We start from the raw sequence: 24,675 nt of genomic DNA, 5'->3' as shown, positions 1-24,675 counted from the left end.
TGTTTATTGCGAACCGAGCAGAGGTGATCTGCAAAGTGGTCCCCAAGCCTCCGCTTGGTTTCCCCAATGTAGAGGAAGCCACACCGGCTACAGTGGATGCAGTATACCACATTGGCAGATGTGCAGGTGAACCTCTGCTTAATGTGGAAAATCATCTTGGGGCCTGGGATAGGGGTGAGGGAGGAGGTGTGGGGGCAAGTGTAGCATTTCCTGCGGTTGCAGGGGAAGGTGCCAGGTGTGGTGGGGTTGGAGGGCAGTGTGGAGCGAACAAGGGAGTCACGGAGAGAGTGGTCTCTCCGGAAAGCAGGCAGGAGTGGGGATGGAAAAATGTCTTCGGTGGTGGGGTCGGATTGTAGATGGCGGAAGTGTCGGAGGATGGTGCGTTGTATCTGGAGGTTGGTGGGGTGGTGTGTGAGAACGAGGGGGATCCTCTTGGGGCGGTTGTGGCAGGGGCGGGGTGTGAGGGATGTGTTGCGGGAAATGCGGGAGACGCGGTCAAGGGCGTTCTCGACCACTGTGGGGAGAAAGTTGCGGTCCTTGAAGATCTTGGACATCTGGGATGTGCGGGAGTGGAATGCCTCATCGTGGGAGCAGATGCGGCAGAGGCGGAGGAATTGGGAATAGGGGATGGAATTTTTGCAGGAGGGTGGGTGGGAGGAGTTGTATTCTAGGTAGCTGTGGGAGTCGGTGGGCTTGAAATGGACATCAGTTACAAGCTGGTTGCCTGAGATGGAGACTGAGAGATCCAGGAAGGTGAGGGATGTGCTGGAGATGGCCCAGGTGAACTGAAGGTTGGGTTGGAAGGTGTTGGTGAAGTGGATGAACTGTTCGAGCTCCTCTGGGGAGCAAGAGGCGGCGCCGATACAGTCATCAATGTAACTGAGGAAGAGGTGGGGTTTGGGGCCTGTGTAGGTGCGGAAGAGGGACTGTTCCACGTAACCTACAAAGAGGCAGGCATAGCTGGGGCCCATGCGGGTGCCCATGGCCACCCCCTTAGTCTGTAGGAAGTGGGAGGAATCGAAAGAGAAGTTGTTGAGGGTGAGGACGAGTTCGGCTAGGCAGATGAGAGTGTTGGTGGAGGGGGACTGGTCGGGCCTGCGGGACAGGAAGAAGCGGAGGGCCTGGAGGCCATCTGCATGCGGAATGCAGGTGTATAGGGACTGGACGTCCATGGTGAAAATGAGGTGTTGGAGGCCCGGGAATTGGAAGTCCTGGAGGAGGTGGAGGGCGTGGGTGGTCTCACGGACGTAGGTAGGGAGTTCCTGGACCAAAGGGGAGAAAATTGAGTCCAGATAGATGGAGATGAGTTCGGTGGGGCAGGAGCAGGCTGAGACGATGGGTCAACCAGGGCAGGCAGGTTTGTGGATTTTGGGAAGGAGATAGAAACGGGCCGTGCGGGGTTGGGGAACAATGAGGTTGGAGGCTGTGGGTGGGAGGTCCCCTGAGGTGAAGAGGTCATGAATGGTGCTCCAACACCCGCTTCCAACACAAGTCCTCCTCCTGGACACCACCCCCAGGCCTCCTACCTTCCCTCGACCTCTTCATCTCTAACTGCCGTCTAACTTGTGTTGGAAGCGGGTGAAGGGGTCAGTGGAGGGAGGGTTAGGTTCCCGGTTGAAGAAGTAGGCATGGAGGCGAAGGCGGCGGAAAAACTGTTCTATGTCCAATCGTGACTGGTATTCGTTGATGTGTGGTTGTAGGGGGACAAAGGTGAGCCCCTTACTAAGGCCATCATCTCCAACACCATTCATGACCTCATCACCTCAGGGGACTTCCCACCTACAGCCTCCAACCTCATTGTTCCCCAACCCCGCACGGCCCGTTTCTATCTCCTTCCCAAAATCCACAAACCTGCCTGCCCTGGTCGACCCATAGTCTCAGACTGCTCCTGCCCCAACGAACTCATCTCCACCTATCTGGACTCAATTTTCTCCCCTTTGGTCCAGGAACTCCCTACCTACGTCCATGACACCACCCACGCCCTCCACCTCCTCCAGGGCTTCCAATTCCCGGGCCCCCAACACCTCATTTTCACCATGGACGTCCAGTCCCTGTACACCTGCATTCCGCATGCAGATGGCCTCAAGGCCCTCTGCTTCTTCCTGTCCCGCAGGCCCGACCAGTCCCCCTCCACCGACACCCTCATCCGCCTAGCCGAACTTGTCCTCACCCTCAACAACTTCTCTTTCGATTCCTCCCACTTCCTACAGACAAAGGGGGTGGCCATGGGCACCCACATGGGCCCCAGCTATGCCTGCCTCTTTGTAGGTTACGTGGAACAGTCCCTCTTCCGCACCTACACAGGCCCCAAACCCCACCTCTTCCTCAGTTACATTGATGACTGTATCGGCGCCGCCTCTTGCTCCCCAGAGGAGCTCGAACAGTTCATCCACTTCACCAACACCTTCCAACCCAACCTTCAGTTCACCTGGGCCATCTCCAGCACATCCCTCACCTTCCTGGATCTCTCAGTCTCCATCTCAGGCAACCAGCTTGTAACTGATGTCCATTTCAAGCCCACCGACTCCCACAGCTACCTAGAATACACCTCCTCTCACCCACCCTCCTGCAAAAATTCCATCCCCTATTCCCAATTCCTCCGCCTCCGCCGCATCTGCTCCCACGATGAGGCATTCCACTCCCGCACATCCCAAATGTCCAAGTTCTTCAAGGACCGCAACTTTCCCCCCACAGTGGTCGAGAACGCCCTTGACCGCGTCTCCCGCATTTCCCGCAACACATCCCTCACACCCCGCCCCTGCCACAACCGCCCAAAGAGGATGCCCCTCGTTCTCACACACCACCCCACCAACCTCCAGATACAACGCATCATCCTCCGACACTTCCGCCATCTACAATCCGGCCCCACCACCCAAGACATTTTTCCATCCCCACCCCTGTCTGCTTTCCGGAGAGACCACTCTCTCCGTGACTCCCTTGTTCGCTCCACACTGCCCTCCAACCCCACCACACCCGGCACCTTCCCCTGCAACCGCAGGAAATGCTACACTTGCCCCCACACCTCCTCCCTCACCCCTATCCCAGGCCCCAAGATGACTTTCCATATTAAGCAGAGGTTCACCTGCACATCTGCCAATGTGGTATACTGCATCTATTGTACCCGGTGTGGCTTCCTCTACATTGGGGAAACCAAGCGGAGGCTTGGGGACCGCTTTGCAGAACACCTCCGCTCGGTTCGCAATAAACAACTGCACCTCCCAGTCGCAAACCATTTCCACTCACCCTCCCATTCTTTAGATGACATGTCCATCATGGGCTTCCTGCAGTGCCACAATGATGCCACCCAAAGGTTGCAGGAACAGCAACTCATATTCCGCTAGGGAACCCTGCAGCCCAATGGTATCAATGTGGACTTCACCAGCTTCAAAATCTCCCCTTCCCCCACCGCATCCCAAAACCAGCCCAGTTCGTCCCCTCCCCCCACTGCACCACACAACCAGCCCAGCTTTTCCCCTCCACCCACTGCATCCCAAAACCAGTCCAACCTGTCTCTGCCTCCCTAACCTGTTCTTCCTCTCACCTATCCCTTCCTCCCACTCCAAGCCGCACCTCCATCTCCTACCTACTAACCTCATCCCACCTCCTTGACCTGTCCGTCTTCCCTGGACTGACCTATCCCCTCCCTACCTCCCCACCTATACGCTCCTCTCCACCTATCTTCTTTTCTCTCCATCTTCGGTCTGCCTCCCCCTCTCTCCCTATTTATTCCAGAACCCTCACCGATGAAGGGTCTAGGCCCGAAACATCAGCTTTTGTGCTCCTGAGATGCTGCTGGGCCTGCTGTGTTCATCCAGCCTCACATTTCATTATCTCTGACATCTGTCCTATATCTATCACCCCTCAATTTAAAACTATGCCCCCTCATGCTAGCCATCACAATCTGAGGAAAACGGCTCTCACTGTCCACCCTATCTAATCCTCTGATCATCTTGTATGTCTCTATTAAGTCGCTTCTTAACCTTCATCACTCTAATGACAAACAGCAGTGGCCCCAAAACAGATCCTTGCAGTACACCACTAGTAACTGAGCTGCAGGATGAACAATTCCCATCAACCACCACCCTCTGTCTTCTTACAGCTAGCCAATTTCTGATCCAAACCGCTAAATCACCCTCAATCCCATGACTCCATATTTTCTGCAATAGCCTAGTGTGGGGAACCTTATCAATGCTTTACTGAAACCCATTATACCACATCGACCACTTTACCTTCATCCACCTGTTTGGTCACCATCTCAAAGAACTCAAAAAGACTAAGCTTCTTTTGAACAACTGTAACAAGAACAGGAGCAGACCATTCAGTCATTGAGCCCATTCCAACATTCAGTTTGATCATGGCTAATCTATGCCTCACCTACCATGTATCCATTTCTGCCCCATATCCCTGACACCTATACTGATTAAAAATATATCAATCTCGGTCTAAAAAGCTTGCATTGTTTTAGCATCGACAGTTTTTTGAGAGACAGAATTCCTGATTCCTAAGATATTTTGTGTTAAAACATGTTTTCTAATTTCACTCCTGAACAGAGTGGCTGCAATCTTAGAGTATGGCCTCTTGTTCTTGTTTCCCCAATACATGAAGTACTTTATTGCACCTCCCATATTGAATTGTCGTACGTTTAAAACAAAAAAGATCGGATCATCCTTCGATTTTCAATACTTGTGCCATGTTTGTGCTTTCAAACTTCAAACCTATAAATGCAAGCATCACTCTAAGGAATCAGTGTTCCACTTCATTGATAGCCAATATGTCTTTCCTGAGGTATTTGGTGCCAAAACTACTTCAGATGACTGTACATTCCCAAGGCGCTATAGCTCTATACAATTGAAACATTATTTTATTATTGTATTGTGGATGATATGAGATAAAGATACACATTAGATTAGGCTTTTGGTTGTGATTAGTCCTGTCTACCAAATTGAATAGACTTGTGCGCTTGGTCCCTCAAATCTATTTGTTCATCTACAGTTACTGACATCTCACCATCAACAACATACTCTGATTTATGTTTGAAATCTCCACATATGAAATTTCCAGTTTAACTCAAAAGATTATCTCCAATTCCATGCACTCTCAAATATTTTTTATCAATGACCTCTTGCATGGAGCCTGGTTGAATACCTATGCAGCCAACTTCCACAGAAAATGCTTTGTCTCCCTTATAAATAATCTTCTCAAAATATTCAATCAGATTTGGCTTTCAAGACTTGTCCCTTTGAAAAAAGCTGCACTAGCTTTGTCTGATCAGCATATAGCTATTCTGGTTTTGTCCTTAAATAATTTTAATACCACCTCCACATCAGCCATCAAACTGAGAAGTCTGTAGTCACCCGGTTTTGTACTCCTACCCTTCTTAAGTAATGGCATGATGTTAGCAAATTTCCAGCCTAACAGTACAACTTCAAAATCAAGAGAGTTTTGCAAGATTACTACGAATGCAGCAATCAATTGTCTCTTCCAAAAAAATCAGTTCCACTCTTCACCAACCAATGAGAAGAAAACATTTACCAAACCTTGAACAATACTTGGTATGTGGCAATTCTACATTGTGTGCTCTTGTTTCAGCCTCCACTTCCTTCAACGGAAGGACTTAAAATTATGCACGGGTTTATCACAGTCAGGTAATTTGATGCCACAAGATCTTAGCTTCATGGCAGTTGAAACTCATTCCGAGGTATCAGAAGATCTTAATGAAGGAAATCCCGTTAAGATACTTCAAGAAAAATTTGACTGGAAAGTGCTTTGTCCTTCTAGTACCCAATGCTGAAGACAAGCAAAGCTAACACATTAAAAGTGTTTCCAGCAAGCAGCTTTCCCCATCATGACTGCACATTATAAATTTCAGCGTACTTGAGTTCTCAAAGTCATAGTGTGCGAGGGTACCATAATGGAAGCAGGATGCTATAAAATCAACCCATGGGCAATAGATCTGCAGGAGTTTTTGATGTAATAATTTAACTGCATTTGCTCCTTCAAAGAAAAAGGCACAGCACTCCTGAACCATCAAAGAGCCAGGTCAAACACTGAACACTTTCATAAACAAGATAAATTCCTAAAATTGGCCTTAAGGATTTGTACATGTTTGGAATATTTCACCAGATCTCTAAAGAAACAAGTTATGAGTTCGCAAAAAATGTTAGCAAATAGTGAAGTCGTGACATCTCTAAAAATACCAATGGTCAAGTAATCATCTTCCAGAGAGAAATATAACCCACTGAAAAGTAATAATGCGTATGCTTCTACACACGAAGGCAATTTGCCACACAAGCTATAACTGCACTGTAAAAATTAGATATGTGAAGGATGATTTTGATGAATGCTTTTCTGTTGATGAAGAACATCAATAAGATTCACCTGCACAAACTGGATGCAACAGAAAGAAAAAATATGACCTCCATTTCAAAAAACACAGGTTTGGTTTCAGATTTTCATTTTGGAAACTTCCAGAAACCCAACTGAAATATGAATATTCTATTCAAAATTGAAGAAATTGAATGGAAACCTTGAGGAGGTATTTTAAAATGTCCTTTTAAAATTTAAAATATCCTCATGGCTACAAAGAAAGATATTAATAAATCTTAAAAATTGCAATCATATTTAAGGGCTGTTGGTAAGCAGTAGTCCATGAGAATTTGTTTCAGGTTTATTATTCATATTTACATATTCATACTTTTACTTGAAAAATGCGCAATCTCTGGGAAATAAAATGGAGCTGTTCTAAGGGAAAAAGAAGCAATATTTCAGTCCTGTGGTCAGTTCATAAGAATATCTTTAGTGATATAGTTATATATCACCTGTACCTTTTCCCTAATTGATATATGGAAACTTCAATAAGGAGATTAGGACAAGTTTTCCACATTTAACACTGAATATCAACATGAGTGTTTTCTGATTAAGTACAGAAAAGAGTAAATGTACAATAAAATTTACACTGACTCACCAAAGCAAAATATAGACTGTTAGTAAAAATAAAAAAGAGGAAGAGGTAGCCTTAATGATTAAGAATGAAACCACTTCAACAATAAAACAGGTATAATGAGAGATCTAAGCAGGCAGTGGAGACATTAGGAGTAGAAGAAAAAAGATTTAAGACTGTACTGGAGAGTTGTATATAGGCGTGTCCCTCCAGCCTTAGCTGCACATATGAGATTGGATTAGCATCTAGCAGAGACAAAATGGTTTTAGTGTGCAATTTAAGATGTAATACAGACTGGGATAAGCAGACAAGCTCTTTTTTGCACGTCTTCAGGATAATTTTCTACAATATATCCTGGAACCAAATAAGGAAGCAGGTATATTCAGTTTGAATATCAATGTGATGACAGACAGACTGTGCGTAGGAAACTGAGCAAATCTGTGAAAGGATAATGATCATAAAGTATTTCATGTAATGCATAAATTGTTTTTGTCCATGAGGGCAAAAGTTCTAATTGCCGAAAGTGGGCATATTAGACTAATGAGATAAGAAATTTATTACAAGTAAAAAATTAGCACATTCCAAGCAACAGAAGTATTAAAAGAGCAATGAAAGATAAAGAAAACAAATTGTAAGAGCTACAAAAAGTGAGTAAGATAAGAAACATGCAAGGGACATCAAAATTACCAAAATAAATTTCTAGAATTCTATCGAGAAAGAGGGGGAGATCAAGTGCAATGTGGACCCCTTACAAGTAACATCATTGAAATTAAGGAAATAATGTGCATGTTGAAAAATTACTTTGTTTACATCAATGGTAATGTTAGACATCCTAAACAATTTTTCAATCAGTGATGGGAAATTGCCAAATCACTGTAAAAATAGAATGTATAAAATAATGGCACTAAGGAAGTTAACAGGACCAAACAGTTTCCACACTACAGTTTTAACAGTAGGAGGTGTGAACATTGCTAATATCCTAACTCTAAGTTATATAACTTCCAAAGTTCTTTTGATTTGGGGTCTATTCAATAGACTGAAAAATGATATATATCACTCCACTATTTAAATAAAGGAAGGAGGGAAATCAGGGCAGTATAGACCAGTTGGTCTAGCATGTGCTGTCAGGAATTATAATCTACTAAATACAGAATAATTGAACACTCTGGAAATTTTACGCTGACTGTGAGAGCCAGTGTATGAATTTATAAAGAATAGATCACGCCTGACAAATTGCATGAATTTTTCCGAGATGTAACTATATAGTGGACAGAGGAATGTCAATGGACATGGTTATATGAAATTCCAAAATGTATTTGATAAAGTCCTTTATAAGAGGTTGCTTATTAAGTTTGAAGTGTATGGAATTGAAAATAAATTATTGAACAAGTTAGCAGATATGCCAATGACAGGAGACAATGAGTAGAGATAATGGACAGGTACTCTGATACATAGAATGTGTCCAGTGGTGGTCTGCATGATTATGGTGAGGCATCAGCTACTTATGGTAATGAATAATAACTTAGTAATGAGGTACAAAGCCATGCATCCAAGTTTGCCAATGAAACATCAATAGGCTACACTATAAGCTATATGGACAGAAGCATAAAATTATAAAAAGAGATATTAACAGATTAATCAAATGAAGGTTACAGGATTGTGGAGATACTTGGTTTAATTTTTTAAATTCAAACAAGTGAATGAAGGACAATAGAACATGCTTTAAATAATGCATTTCTTGAAAATCTCATGTCTTTTGGTAACTGCTTGCTTATTGCAGACTCCTGCCTGGGTGTACCACTGTCTGGTTGCAGCTTCTGCTCTGGAGATTGTTTTATTTCTGAAGTTGGTAGCCAACCTGGCGAAGGAGAAGAACCTCACAGTTCAGCTCTCTTGTTCCTGAAAACCCTCCTGTTGTGAATCCAGTATGGTATCTGGAGCACAAGTCCAGTTTGAACACAGATTGTTTTCCCAAAAGAGAGTCTGGAAAAATCCTCAATGTTGCATTTCCTGAGAAAGTTGCATCCTAGAAACATCTGTCTATGTTTTGGTATGTTAGAACCTTCACTGATTTTTCATTATTTTTACTTACTTTTAAAATCAATTTTGGACTGTGGGCAACAGCTTGTGTTGATAGGAAAACAGACTAAACAAACTTTTGTTTATTCAGCAGGCCAGTCCTCAAATTAATTGCAGGTTCATTCTTGATTAAAATGTTCTGCAGACACTTTGTCACTGGGGAAGAGCATTGTGTTGAAACAAATAGCAGAAGTTGGCTACTGATGAGGTCAGTACTTCGGCATTTTTCTATCAAGTCTGGAAAGACTTTACTCTCAAGCAGATCTTGAATGGCTGATGAGACCTCATGGGGAGATGGTCAATCTGTCAGGGAGTGGTCAGAGGTTGGACTCAATTTTGGTTTGTATTTACTGTGAGGAAAAAGGAATCTGACTGTTGATGTTACAGCATGGAGTTTCAAAAGCTCCCTGCCTAAACTCCTTTATCAGCTCTTGGCAGCTCAGAGAATAGAGAACCAAGTTTTATTTATTATCCACCCTGATTGATGCCTTCATAAAATCAACAAAGAATCCATCATCTATGCCTGTGGAATAACAAGCCATGAAAACCACTTAAGTAATCTGGTTAGCTTTTTTTAAAACTCATCTCTTAACTGTGTTAGTGTTTTGTGTGACTGGAACTGAAAACGAGAGGGGTTGGGTTTAAAACATAGATCAATTAGATAATTAGAATTTGTTGGTTAATTTTACCCTGTTAAGGTTAGTACATTATTAATGGACGAGTTCGGATAAGCGGATGAGGGTGTCAGTGGAGGGGGACTGGTCAGGCTTGCGGGACAGGAAGAAACAGAGTGCCTTTAGGCCATCTGCATGAGGAATACAGGTGTATAGGGACTGGATGTCCATGGTGTAAGTGAGGTGTTGGGGACCAGAGAATTGGAAATTTTGGAGGTGGAGGCCGCGGCTGGTGTCATGGACGTAGGTAGTGAGTTCCTGGGCCAAGAGGGAGAAAATGGAGTCAAGACCCTCATTTGACATCCTCATCTGCTTAGCCGAACTCATCCTCACCCTCAACAACTTCTCTTTCAATTCCTCTCACTTCCTACAAAGGGGGTGGCCATGGGTACCCACGTGGGCCCAAGCTATGCCTCCCTCTTTGTAGGTGACGTGGAACAATCCCTCTTCCGTACCTACACTGGCCCTAAACCGCACCCCTTCCGCTGTTACATTGATGATTGTATCAGTACCGCCTCGTGCTCCCATGAGGAGCTTGAACAGTTCATCCATTTCACCAACACCTTCCACCCCAACCTCAAGATCATCTGGACCATCTCTGATACCGCTCTCTCCTTCCTGGGCCTCTCTATTTCCATCACAGGCAACCACCTGTAAACCGATATCCATTTCAGGCCCCACCGACTCCCACAGCTACCTAGAATACACCTCCTACCATCCACCTTCCTGCAGAAATGCCATCCCCTATTTCCAATTCCTTTGCATCCGCCGCATCTGCTCCCAGGATGAGGCATTCCACTCCCATACATCTCAGATGTCCTCGTTTTTCAAGGACCGCAACTTCCCCCACTCAGTGGTCAAAAACGACCTCGACTGTGTCTCCCACATTTCCCACAACTCATCCCTCACACCCCCTCCCCGCAATAACAACCAAAACAGAATCCCCCTTGTCCTCACATACCACCCCACCAACCTCTGGATCCAACGCATCATCCTCTGATACTTCTGCCATCTGCAATCTGATCCCACCACCAAAGACATTTCCCCCTTCACCCCACCCTTATCTGCCTTCCGGAGGGACCACTCTCTCTGTGACTCCCTTGTCTGGTCCACACTCCCCTCCTGCCCCACCAAACTTGGCACTTTTCCCTGCAACCACAGAAAGTGCTACACCTGCCCCAACACCTCCCCCCTCATCCCCATCCCAGGCCTCAAGAAGAGTTTCCACATCAAGCAGAAGTTCACCTGCACATCTGCTATGTGGTATACTGTATGTGCTGTTCCCCTTGTGGGGTCCTCTACATCGGGGAAAACAAGCGGAGGACTGGGGACCGCTTTGCAGAACACCTACACTCGGTTCACACTAAAAAACTGCACCTCTCAGTCATGAACCATTTCAAGTACCCCTCCCATTCCTCAGATGACATGTCCATCCCGGGCCTCCTGCAGTGCCACAACGATGCTACCTGAAGGTTGCAGGAACAGCACCTCATAATCCGCTTGGGAACCCTGCAGCCCAATGGTATCAATGTGGACTTCACAAGCTTCAAAATCTCCCCTCCTCCTACTGTATCCCAAAACCAGCCCAGCTGGTCCCCACCTCCCTAACCTGTCCTTCCTCCCACCTCAAGTCCCACCCCCACTTCCTATCTACTAACCTCATCCCGTCCCCTTAACCTGTACGTCCTCCCTGAACTGACCTATCTCCTCCCTACCTCCCCACCTACACTCACCTTTACGGGCTCCATCCCTGCCTCTCCACCTATCTTCTCCTCTATTATATCTTCTACCCGCCTCCCCTTCTCTCCCTATTTATTTCAGAACCCAGTTCCCCTCCCCCATTTCTGAAGAAGGGTCCAGGCCTGAAACGTCAGCGTTTCTGCTCCTCTGATGCTGCTTGGCCTGCTGTGTTCATCCAGCTCTACACCTTGTTATCTCAGATTGTCCAGCATCTGCAGTTCCTACAATCTCTCATTATTCAAATGCCTAGTCTGGAAATATTGGGGGAAATTTTGACGGTCTTTAGAAATTTTAATTTTACTGTGCTATGAACATAGAGGTAGAAAGGCTGATTTGGTTTGGTTGTCTGTCTCTGTGTTGTAACAAGTGACAAATATCTACACATGCCAGAATATCAACAAACAACCAAAACACATGCCAGATCTTATACATGTTTCCTTTCAAGAATGACGATTTCTTGGCCAAAAATGTTTTATCCCTACTGAAGTGAGATTCTGCATGGAGAAATCCACATTTTTCATTTATTCAGTGTGCATGTACCAATGTTTGTTTATGTGTTTTGGGTTATTCAGAGGGACAAATATTACATAATGTTATTACTAACTGCATGTGTAACCAAATTCTGCATCATCATGGAATAGCTTTTTTTGTACTAACACAATAACAGTAAATCTTCAGAGATAATGGGAACTGCAGATGCTGGAGATTCCAAGATAATAAAATGTGAGGCTGGATGAACACAGCAGGCCAAGCAGCATCTCAGGAGCACAAAAGCTGACGTTTCGGGCCTAGATCCTTCATCAGAGAGGGGGATGGGGGGAGGGAACTGGAATAAATAGGGAGAGAGGGGGAGGCGGACCGAAGATGGAGAGCAAAGAAGATAGGTGGAGAGGGTGTAGGTGGGGAGGTAGGGAGGGGATAGGTCAGTCCAGGGAAGACGGACAGGTCAAGGAGGTGGGATGAGGTTAGTAGGTAGCTGGGGGTGCGGCTGGGGGTGGGAGGAAGGGATGGGTGAGAGGAAGAACCGGTTAGGGAGGCAGAGACAGGTTGGACTGGTTTTGGGATGCAGTGGGTGGGGGGGAAGAGCTGGGCTGGTTGTGTGGTGCAGTGGGGGGAGGGGATGAACTGGGCTGGTTTAGGGATGCAGTAGGGGAAGGGGAGATTTTGAAACTGGTGAAGTCCACATTGATACCATATGGCTGCAGGGTTCCCAGGCGGAATATGAGTTGCTGTTCCTGCAACCTTCGGGTGGCATCATTGTGGCACCGCAGGAGGCCCATGATGGACATGTCATCAAGAGAATGTGAGGGGGAGTGGAAATGGTTTGCGACTGGGAGGTGCAGTTGTTTGTTGCGAACTGAGCGGAGGTGTTCTGCAAAGCGGTCCCCAAGCCTCCGCTTGGTTTCCCCAATGTAGAGAAAGCCGCACCGGGTACAGTGGATGCAGTATACCACATTGGCAGATGTGCAGGTGAACCTCTGCTTAATGTGGAATGTCGTCTTGGGGCCTGGGATGGGGGTGAGGGAGGAGGTGTGGGGACAAGTGTAGCATTTCCTGCGGTTGCAGGGGAAGGTGCCGGGTGTGGTGGGGTTGGAGGGCAGTGTGGAGCGAACAAGGGAGTCACGGAGAGAGTGGTCTCTCCGGAAAGCAGACAGGGGTGGGGATGGAAAAATGTCTTGGGTGGTGGGGTCGGATTGTAAATGGCGGAAGTGTCGGAGGATAATGCGTTGTATCCGGAGGTTGGTAGGGTGGTGTGTGAGAACGAGGGGGATCCTCTTGGGGCGGTTGTGGCGGGGGCGGGGTGTGAGGGATGTGTCGCGGGAAATGCGGGAGACGCGGTCAAGGGCGTTCTCAATCACCGTGGGGGGGAAGTTGCGGTCCTTAAAGAACTTGGACATCTGGGATGTGCGGGAGTGGAATGTCTTATCGTGGGAGCAGATGCGGCGGAGGCGGAGGAATTGGGAATAGGGGATGGAGTTTTTGCAGGAGGGTGGGTGGGAGGAGGTGTATTCTAGGTAGCTGTGGGAGTCGGTGGGCTTGAAATGGACATCAGTTACAAGCTGGTTGCCTGAGATGGAGACTGAGAGGTCCAGGAAGGTGAGGGATGTGCTGGAGATGGCCCAGGTGAACTGAAGGTTGGGGTGGAAGGTGTTGGTGAAGTGGATGAACTGTTCGAGCTCCTCTGGGGAGCAAGAGGCGGCGCCGATACAGTCATCAATGTACCGGAGGAAGAGGTGGGGTTTGGGGCCTGTGTAGGTGCGGAAGATGGACTGTTCCACGTAACCTACAAAGAGGCAGGCATAGCTGGGGCCCATGCGGGTGCCCATGGCCACCCCCTTAGTAAATCTTCACCAGGTGTTCTGAAGAACAGTCGTATCAGACTCGAAATTGTTCAACTTTGTTTCTCTCTCTCGAGATGCTACCGGACCTGCTGGCTTTCTGCAGTACTTTCTGTCTCTTCTGATCTGGAGGGTAGTTCAAAAGCTGGGAAACTCTGAGATCTGGCACAATCATAGGCCTAGAAAATGCTCATTCAAAACCATTACTTCTACAGATTTTGGACATTGAATCTGTAATTGGAAAAGTGTTCCATAAATGGCAATTGATACTAGGTCTGTGACTGATAAAACTACGTTGACAAATTGCATTTAGAGATATAGGTCAAAGGCAGCCACACAGAATTTGGTCAGGGACTAAGGTTTAAAACTCTAAGGCTTCTCTTTCTAAAGCCCTATATCTCCACTGTACCTTTAGAAGCAAGTAACATTCAGAATGTTCCAAAGCATTACCACTTACCTTCTAAGCTGATGCCATTGGCTTGTTGAGGTACTCCATTCACATTGGCAGAGAGTCCTATCTGGTGAATAATCTGTAAAATAATACAATTTTCACTTTAGAGAGCCATTGGCTATAGGAAGTAAGTCTAAGGATTGCACAGTAATATGACAATATATTTTGGGCAGGAAAAGGTAACTTAGTACCTTTAATGGTTTGTTGCATTTCTTGGATTACTATCATGATTAAATTCACTTGAAAGTGAATACCATCACAAAGCTATTTCGGCATGGCTGTAGCTTTGTTGTGAGAAAAATAGCAAGAAGATGGAGACATTTTGTCAAAATATAGCTCTGTAATAAAAAAAACTTTGCATAAAATTAAATACATTTGCTGTGGATTGTTGGGATTAGATAAAGTAGATAGAAATGATGAATGTTTTGTTCTGAATTTTAATAATCTAACCTAATGGCTGTTTTGTGACTGGTGCACCTGTGCAATAACTGGTCAATGTGTGACCACATATCCTCTAAGTTAGCTTTTGTTACATTGGGCTAATTTTCAAATGGTAGGCGATGACTGAGTGGTATTATCGCTGGACTATTAATCCAGTAACCCAGATAACATTCTGGGACCTTGGGTTTGAATCCCACCACAGCAGATGGTGGAATTTGAATCCAATAAATATCTGGAATTACGAGTCAAATGATGACTGTGAATCCATTGCCGATTGTTGTAAAAACCCGTCTGGTTCACTAATGTCTTTTAGGGAAGGAAACTGCCATCCTCACCTGGTCTGGCTTACATGTGACTCCAGACCTACAGCAATGTGGTTGACTCTAACTGCCCTCTGGGCAATTAATGCTGCCTAGCCAGTGACACCTTCATCCTAATTTTTAAAAATGCATACTTTTTGAGCACTTATCAGAAAAACACAGGCGCACTTCCAATACTAGAAGCAATAATCTGGGCAAGAGTCTGCATTTGTCCAGTTATGTTCTCTGGGGTTTAGTGAGGGTCTAATGTATCTGTAAAGTTGTAACACATGGATGGCTAAACTCTCATTTAAGACAAAGTGAATTCCCTCAGCATGTTAGCACAGCGGATAGATATTCAACAAGATTCCCACATCACCTTTTTCATTAGAATGATTTATTGCCTGAAATCCTGAATTTGAATTCAACGCCAGCAGGTCAAAGAGGAGCAGGAGCACCACTGTCCTGCATTTTTTAAACTAAATTTCTACAGTCTCTGATTTAATTGATGCTGTGATTTGAACCATGGGGGAATTTTGACCTTGGACAATAGTGCAAGCTATTTATAATGGGTGCGGTTAGGTCAGCCTTCCTTTCTACTTCTCCTGGCATTTATATCCATTGACATCAATGGAAGTGAAAATTGGACAGACACAAAATAAGTAGCTGCTCTGTCACTGCAGATATGGCACCTTTGCCAAAGTCAAAAGCTCCCCACGGAGTTTTACAACTCAAAATGAAACCAGAACTGCAGGAAATACTCAGCAGGTTAGGAGGCATGTGTGGACAGCGGAAGTGCAATTTTTCAAGTCAATGTCTATGCATGAATTCTGATGAAAGATCATTGACCTGAAATGAAGAAAAAAAAATTCCATGTAGCAAGTGAGATAACACGGTGTGAAGGTGGATGAACACATCTGGTCAAGCAGCAGAGGAGCAGGAAAGTTTCACGTTTCGGGTTGAGACCCTTCTTCAGAAATCAAATATTCATGTAGCAAGTGGATAGGATCTGGAATGGAACTGCCTGAGAGCCAGGTGTTGGCACATGCAATTGAGGCGTTCAAGAGGGAATTGGATTGGTATATATGCTAAATACCAGGAGAACAGTCAAGTGGCAACAGAAGGGTCACCAGACCTGAAACGTTAACTCTGATTTTTTTCTTCACAGATGCTACCAGACCCGCTGAGCTTTTCCAGAAACTACTGTTTTTGTTCACAGCTATTTTAACTTGCTTTAAAATTTTGTGGATTCTACTACTTTAGCAAGATTTATCACAGCTGTCACAACATCAGTGGAGCTTTCAGAACAGGGTGTTGGAAATGGATTGGGGCCTTGAGTCTATTCAGCGAGCATAGACACACCTTATGAAAATGTCTTTGACAACATTGTTGGTACAGATCCGCAAAGAAGAGTTGCATAATTGCAATAATGTTCAGCTAGCCAAGTCTGGCAGAGGTTTGCACCCTTCTACGTTCACTCTTCAGTTGTTTTCTTTTGCATTACACCCCCTTGAGTTTTCACGTGCCTTTTATAACTTCAAATTTCTTGACTTATTTGAGAAAATCCAGTTTTGCTGCTATTTCAGCTAAGTTCTTATCTGTCACTAGCTATCGTTTGAATGGTTACATGAATATTGTGCATAAAGAAACACAAGAACATAGGAATCTGAACAGACATTCAGCCTGTTGACTTTGTTCTGCCAACATTAGTCTATGATTGTTCAGTACCTGAACTCCATCTGCCTGCCTTGGTTCTGCAGCCTGTGTTATTCTAGTCCAAACAATAATCCAGTAATCTCAGATTGGAAATTTTTAAGTGACCTGGCCCAAACTGCTTTTGGGGTTCAGAAATCTAGATTTACACCATTATTTATTCTTTTAAACATCACCCTTCAATAGCTCACTCTAATTTTAAGATTATGTCCCATTGTTGTGGATGCTGCCATGACAGGGTTATCCACCTTATCAAATCCTTTAGTCACATTAAATATGTCAATTAAATTGCAATATAATGTTCAATATAAATTACTTTATAATCTCCCATATTGCAGGGTTATAAGCCAATTCTAAACAACCTCTCATGATGTCAGAGCTGATGGGAACTGCAGATGCTGGAGAATCCGAGATAACAAAGTGTGGAGCTGGATGAACACAGCAGGTCGAGCAGCATCTCAGGAGCACATAAGCTGACGTTTCAGGCCTAGACCCTTCATCAGAAGGGTCCTCTTGACATAAAGGCCAACATTTTTTATATTACTTTTTGTAACTGCCTTCTAGCTCTTAATGATTTCTATATTTGGACCCATAAGACTTTATGCCACAGTCCTAGCTTTTTACAATTTAGAAAATGCTGTGATCTGTCTTTCTTAGGTGCAAAGTAGATGACCTCATACTGTTTCTACATTGAATTTCATCTGCCAGTTTTCTGCCCACTCATCAGCGTACCTTTGTCCATCTCTGTTTCTATTTACTATTTTCAATTCTACATAACTTTTGTGTTGTGAGCAAATTTAGATACGGTTCTCTCCAATTCATCAACTATAGTGAAAAGCTGAGGTTCTAGTTCAAATCCTGGATGCCAAACTAGTAAACATCTCGTAATTTGAGTACATTTGCGTGAGATTTTATATAAATGGCTAACTATCTGAGTCAGGAAGGAGACCAAAGCTATGCAGGAAGCCTGGAGATGTTATCTGTATGAAATTGTGTCAAGAAGAGTGCATCTCCCTTTGTGAGCCCATTTGAGGTGCACTGTTATATCCCCTCCATACCTGCAAGCTCATCTCCATTATTAGCTACACCCTTCACCACCTCAACACCTCCCCACCCCTAGCCTCTTGAGTACACTTCCCTGCCTTCCCCTTGGCACCTAAGAGCCTAACCCCAGACATATTTGGCTTCTTAGCAATGATGGGATGGCCTACAGTGCTAGCAGTGACTACCACTCTCATTGGTATTACTGGGACTACAGTGCTGTAGGGCATCAACTTATCCAGAAACTTCAAAGGTAGATTTCAGTTCAAGAAAGGATTGGAATTCTTGCCTTAAAGCAATTAATGTTGCTCCCATTGTTAACTTGCCTTGGGACAACTATCTGGTTGATGAGCATGGACCTCCCCAATGTTTTAGATAGGACAGCAGGCACTGTAGTTCCTGTAAATCCCAACCCTTCCCCATAAATCAAAATTCATTTCTTTGTTTTCTCGTGGGTTGTGAGCATTGTTGACTAGGTCAGTATTTGTTGCCCATCCCTAACTTAAGATGGTGGTGCATTGTGAGCTGTCTTTTTGAATGAGGTTAGGCCTATAGCACTGTTAGGGAAGATTCTGATGCTGTGACAGTGAGGGAACAGCAATGTATTGCCAAGTTCGGATGGTGTGTGACTTGGGGGGAAGCTTGAAGATGCTGCCATTCTCAAGCATCTGCTGCCCTTTCTTTTGTGGAATCGTGGGTTTGTGAGGTGCACTTGTAGGAGGTTTAATGTTTTACTGCAGTGCATCTTGTTGACGTCACATATATTAGCCTTTGTACAGGAGGGAGTGAGCATTTAAGGTGGAGGAGGAATGTCAATCAGTATTTGTTCTGTCTGCACACCATTAATTTTCTTAAACATTCATTGCTGTATACTGTTACATCTGCTTCAAATTTCATGTTTGAACCAATGTAGACCAAATAATTTTTTTAAAAAAGCACTTCCCAATTCAGCACTAGCTTTGGAACTAATCCACAGCTGTTCCTTTAGCTAACACTTGCACACAAACATACAAATAATCATCAGTCCTGACAATCATGTAAGAATATCTGCTGCATTTTCTTTACAACCTGTTCAGAGATTATATGATACATCTCAAAAGCAGCTGGGGCTTGAACCAACAAGTAGATTCGCCAACTTTAGGTACATTTAAGTCGTCATTGGATAAGCATATGGACGTACATGGAATAGTGTAGGTTAGATGGGCTTCAGATCAGTATGACAGGTCGGCACAACATCGAGGGCCGAAGGGCCTGTACTGTGCTGTCATGTTCTATGTAGGGACACTATCATTGCACTACAAGAGCATAAAAATATCTATTGTAGACATTTTCTAATCAACTTGCTCAGTTATATTATTACACACATCTGGCGCAGGTGGATCCTGGGCTTCCAGACTCAGAGGCAGGGACACTACCACTATGCCACAAGAGCCCAAGAATATCTATTGCAAAGCCAGGGCAATAACTGGGAGCCAGCAGCAGTACTTTCTAATGCTCTCAGAAAGTGACTTCAGCTGGTAACTGATTTTATTGTTGTTAAGTAGGTGTCCAGGTGGCATGAACGAGTAGATGAAGGTCAACCACTTCCCCTGTTCAGCTCATATTTTTTATGTTTCTTAATAAGGGAATAAAAAATATCTTTATATTCAAAATATTTCTCCCCTACAGTAATTTTCAGGGTGTACGCTAACATTTTATAGGTTTATTTTGCAATTTCTTCAATGTTGAGCAGAGGTGTATAGTTCTGACCTGATAGAGAAAATGTACTGCTTGGAGTGATATAGCACCTAACAAGATAGGCATCCAGTTCAAACTCTGAATTTGCTGAATCACAACTAGGACACATAGAGCACTATCAGTGAACGACAGTGCATTTTGCACAGGGAAGGCAACAAAATCAGCCAGAATTCCATTCTGTTTTCAATCCTCAGTGATCTGATCAGAGTACATACTTGTACATGTTGGACTTGTTGTTGGGAATTTATTAACTGTGATGTATAGCTAACAGCTAGTTGATGCTCAGGCTGAACAAATACACAGTAATTGGGGTCTAGCAGTTCCAGAAGGTATGCAGCTGACCATGATGCTGTTGCAGCTACATTGCAGGGTCAAGGAAGAGGATTCAGTGAGCAAGTCTTTGGCACAGTAATGGTACATCTGAGCTTTTCTGTCTCCAGGAGCATTTTAGGGTCCTGGGAAAAATTTCCTCTGTTGACACATCCTCTTACATCAGGAGAACACCTCAAAGATATATGCCAAGGGAATGAGAGGTCCTAAGTTAAACTCTGAGGTGCAGGCTGGCTCGGTAAGATTTACGACTCAAAGCCTCACTCCTCCTTTACAATGATACTTTCATAGGATTGAACAAAGCCAGGCTCATAGCCATTCCTGGGAATCCTATACACATCCAGTGAGAATTCACCACAATAGGTAAGGAATTGTTATCGAGAACCACATATGAAGCAGGGTCAACTTAGGTTAGAAATCAGAGGGCAGCGCAAATACATCTGGGTGATAGGATTTTAGGCCTGGTATTTGACAATAACAGACAGTCTTTACGTTATGGTGAAAATGGCAGAGGTTAAGTGGTCAAAATTCAAAAGTACTGCCCCTAATAGTTTTGTTTAAGTTATCTGCTTCCTCCTCTGAAGTGGGATTTATTGCCCCTACAGCATGAAACTCAGACTGTGTGCTTAGCAGACTGCTAAGAGTAAGTTTGAACCCTGTGAATTTGTTTGGAAGCCAGGCTACCTTTTGGTCAGGTAAAGTATCCTTTTGTATTTGGTCTAAGACATTTTGGGGATGGGTGGAGAGGTAGGTTTCCTCTTTGGGAATTTCTGGAGGTCAGACATCCTTTGAGATTGGTGTAAGTACTTAAAAAGGTGCCTAAAAAGAGTGAAGTAGCCCGTTGAAACTGTGAAAGAACTGTCCAGCGCACCAACTGATCTAACTCAAACAAAAACAGAAATTTCTGGAGAAACTCAACAGATGTGGCAGCATTTGTGGAGAGAAAGGAGAGTAAATACTTTGAGTCCAGTGACCCTCATTCAGAACTGAGGAAGTGATTTAACTCTACTGGGTATTCAATTGAAAAAAAAAGTGGATTTAGAAATATAAAACAATTAAAGCTATTTGCTTTATATTGTCTGTTGACATGAGCCTGGGTGTAACCATTATTGAATTTGTACTGCATATCTGACTTTGCTACCTAGGATTGCCATAGTTGGGATGCATGTTAAATGAAGTTTGACTGATAAATTAATGAGTTGTAGAATGCAAATGTTTGTTCTCATAAGAGATTAAGGAATTTTAATGGATTGAATTTTTTTAATTATTAAGAGTATTTTTTTTCCAAATAGGGACATCATTGATAAGAACAACTTTACTTTTGTGTCAGCATGCTTTCTGAGGTTTTCCCTCAGAATACCAGATGAACTGCAATAGAGCAGGGAGGGAACAAAAGCGGTGTGAACTGGCATTTAGTACTAAATTGGCAAAGGTCCTAGAAAGGATGTTGGTGGTGAGTGGGGGATATGGATTGGCAGAGGTGAATACAGAAGCAGAGGGCAGTATAAGGTACATGGGGGAGTAGAGGGACATAGGTTAGAAAACAAGTGTTGAGGGATTATGGGAAGAGACTAGAGGGAAATAGGGTAACATGTACCAGATGTAGGGCAGTAACTTGTTGAGATTTCAACAATGGCACCTTCCAAACCCCTAACCTCGTAACTAGAAGAAAAAAGGCAGCAGATGCTTAGGGACATCATGATCTACAAATTTTTCTCCAAGTCACAAACCGTCCTCACTTTGAACTATATTGCTGTCCCATTGTTGTTCTTTTGTCAAAATCCTTGAATTCCCTTTCTTGTAACACTGTGGGTATCCCTGTACCCCAAGTACACTTCTGATTCAAGAAGGCAACACATGAGGGCAATTAGAAGTAGTCAGTAATGCCTACATCCTATGGATGAATTTTTTAAAAGTGTAAGGAGCTGCATGGGTTAGCCTAGAAGGTGGATGGGGTTGTGGGTTTGGCAGGAAGTGGGTGGTGATGGCTGTTTTTGTTTTTGTTCCACACATTGGCAGTATATGGAGGCAAGCCTTGTGCCTGTCTGCAATCATTGTCAACAGCTTCTGCTCTTGTTAAGATGTCACCCAGCCTTGGCTCCCAGAGAGGTCCACCACCTCACCGCAAATTTCCAACCTTCTGGATTTGCAAAGGCAGAACATATTGTAGCCCTGCGCTCCTAAACTGGGAACGATAATCAAGGGCTTAGTTTAGCTTGGCCACTTTTAAGCTATTATCATATATTTACTATAGCAAATTAACCTATCAAGAAATCCATTTTGAGTCCAACATTAAATTAAAGCAGCTTGCTTTCTGTAATTTATTTTATCTCAATGTATAGATCAAAATTACTGCTTTTTTAATCAACCTGTTCAAATATGTTGTTACACACTACTGCAGCAGGTCAGACTTGAACCCAGATCTCTTGGCTTAGAGTTAGGATCACTACAAGTGCACTACATTAGCCAAACACTTTCCAATCACTCTTTTCAGACATGTTACAATGTACTTCTAGAGCAAGTAGGACTTGAATCCAGGCTTCCTAGCTGAGTGGTAGGGACAACACCAGTGCACCATAAGTTAATCATCTGTTGTTGAATGGATGACAAAGTAATGAGCTTCAATTGAGTTACAATTCATAAATTAATAATGATTCAATGGTTATATTAGAGAGACCTGCTTTTTCAGAAACCATTTACTTTGTGTTAACAGCTACTAATTGATTGTAAACTTTTGTGTGCATCAACTGATTTGGATAGCATGGGCTAGCAGTGAGACCTTCAAACACTGACTTGTTTTAAAAGTATAGCATGACCATACAAAGAATCAAAGTAATTATGAATTGTGAATTATAGGATTGGGTCAAAAATCAAGAGGGGCACGGACACAGTGAATAGCCAATGTCTTTTTCTAGGCTGGGGGTGTCCAAAACTAAAGAGCATAGGTTTAAGGTAAGAGGGGCAAGATTTAAAAAGGAACTGAGGAGTCATGCAGAGAGTGGAGTGTGTACGGAACAATCAGTCAGAGGAAGTGGCAAAGGCGGGTACAATTCCAACATTTAAAAGGCATCAGGATGGGAATACGAATATGAAGGATTTGGAAGGATATGGGCCTGTTGGATCGAAGGGCCTTCTTCTGTGCTATATAACTCAATGAAAGTCTGCTGTAATTTGTTGCATTCTTGCTGAAGATAATTTGAGAAGTGGCATCAGTAATTAGAGAGATACAATTAGCAACAGAATTGATCAATCACTATGTTACAATAATTCTTAAGTGATTATTGTCTAGTGCTTAGAAGGTGAATTTTCACAATGCTTGTGTGGTGAAGTAGTAGCGTCTCTACCTCTGCGCCAGGAGGCTAACAGTCAAGTTCCATCTGTTGCAGAGAGTAATAACATCTCTGAACAGGTTGATTAGAAATAAATGGAGAGTTTTCAAGCGTCTGGTTTGCCAGCCAAGTACAAAAGACCCTTGTACCAAATTCCAGGACAACTATTGTCAAAGAAAATAATTCAAGAGAGCTACATTTTGATGGATTGATAGCACTTACAAAGTTGCAAATCATTCTGTTATAGTACACATTTTCTCCTTTAATAAACTTCATTTAAATATCTTAACCAGAGAGTCCTAATTAATATTGGTAAGGTAGCTGAAAAAGCTACAGACAACAAGATGAAAAACATCGATCTTTAAAAAGTCATCAAGACCCACATATGAAGCATGGTCAGAGATAATGGGAACTGCAGATGCTGGAGATTCCAAGATAATAAAATGTGAGGCTGGATGAACACAGCAGGCCAAGCAGCATCTCAGGAGGTGCTCCTGAGATGCTGCTTGGCCTGCTGTGTTCATCCAGCCTCACATTTTATTATCTATGAAGCATGGTCACTTGGTTTAGAAAGCAGATGGCTGCCCAATGTGTTAAGTACCTCAGAATAAATCAGAGCCTTCAAATGACAGCAAGTTAAATTGAACTTTAAAAATAGCGCTTAGTGAATGAATTATTTGGGTACTGACGTTTTCACCAACATCAACTTTCTTACTTTATACAATTGGAGATGTAATTTTATTACGAGCTGTAATTGATACCTGAATTACACCAGCAGCTGTCCTTCTAAAAGTACCTTCTTTTATTCATTCATGGGATGTGGGCATTGTTGGCTAGGCTAGCATTTATTGCCTATTCCCAATTGCCACTGAAAAGGTTGTCATAAGCTGCCTTTTTGATAGGTGTAGTTTCAGGAGTATACAGAATGTTCAGGATGGAATTCCAGGAATGCGATCTAGCGAAACAATGGCAATATACTTTCATGTCAGAATAGTGTGTCTTGGAGGGGAGTGGCCATGATATGGTGCCCAAATGTATCAGTTTCCCCTGTCCTCTGGGTGGTAAAGGTCTTGAGTTAAGAAGGTGCTGTCAGAGGAGCTTTGGCGAGTTGTTGCAGGGCAGCTGGTAGATTGTACACACTTTTGCCACTGTGTGAGTGTTGAAGGTGAGGCAATAGCATAATGGTATTATCACTTGTTGAAAAGTACCATGGGTTCAAATCCCACCACAGCAGACAGTGAAATGCAAAATAAATTAATGAACATCTGAAATTAGAAGCTAAAAGGATGGTGAAATGCTTCAGGACATCCTGAGGTGTTGACAAAAATTGATAAAGGTTACATTATGCACGTACCAATCCATGATCAGCAATGAATGGCAGCAGAATAAGTTATACTTAATTCCTACTGTTCTTTCTCTGATACTGCTTTCAGTTCTGAATTATCACGAGCCATGAGAGGAGTGGAAATCTACTGTCACTGGAGAATTCTAACCTGGTGTTCAGTATTAGAACCTTTGCCAGTCGTGCAGGTGGATATTATTGGTGGCTTCAAGATTGTCTA

The 24,675-nt window shown here is 43.7% G+C and overlaps 1 protein-coding gene across 5 annotated transcripts in view; it reads right to left on the bottom strand.

The window, feature by feature from the left end:
* dclk2a (doublecortin-like kinase 2a) overlaps window positions 1–24,675 on the bottom strand; it is a 454,170-nt gene that overhangs the window by 81,247 nt on the left and 348,248 nt on the right. For all 5 annotated transcript variants that reach the window (XM_048528857.2, XM_048528836.2, XM_048528842.2 and 2 more), the window contains one exon: window positions 14,230–14,302. In XM_048528857.2, coding sequence (XP_048384814.1) covers window positions 14,230–14,302 — 73 coding nt within the window. The remainder of the gene's footprint in view (window positions 1–14,229; window positions 14,303–24,675) is intronic.

Source organism: Stegostoma tigrinum, chromosome 1 (genome assembly GCF_030684315.1).
Source record: "Stegostoma tigrinum isolate sSteTig4 chromosome 1, sSteTig4.hap1, whole genome shotgun sequence".
Classification (NCBI taxonomy): domain Eukaryota; kingdom Metazoa; phylum Chordata; class Chondrichthyes; order Orectolobiformes; family Stegostomatidae; genus Stegostoma; species Stegostoma tigrinum.
Note: the sequence above shows the minus strand (reverse complement) of the source record. Positions and strands in the feature narration are given on the sequence as shown.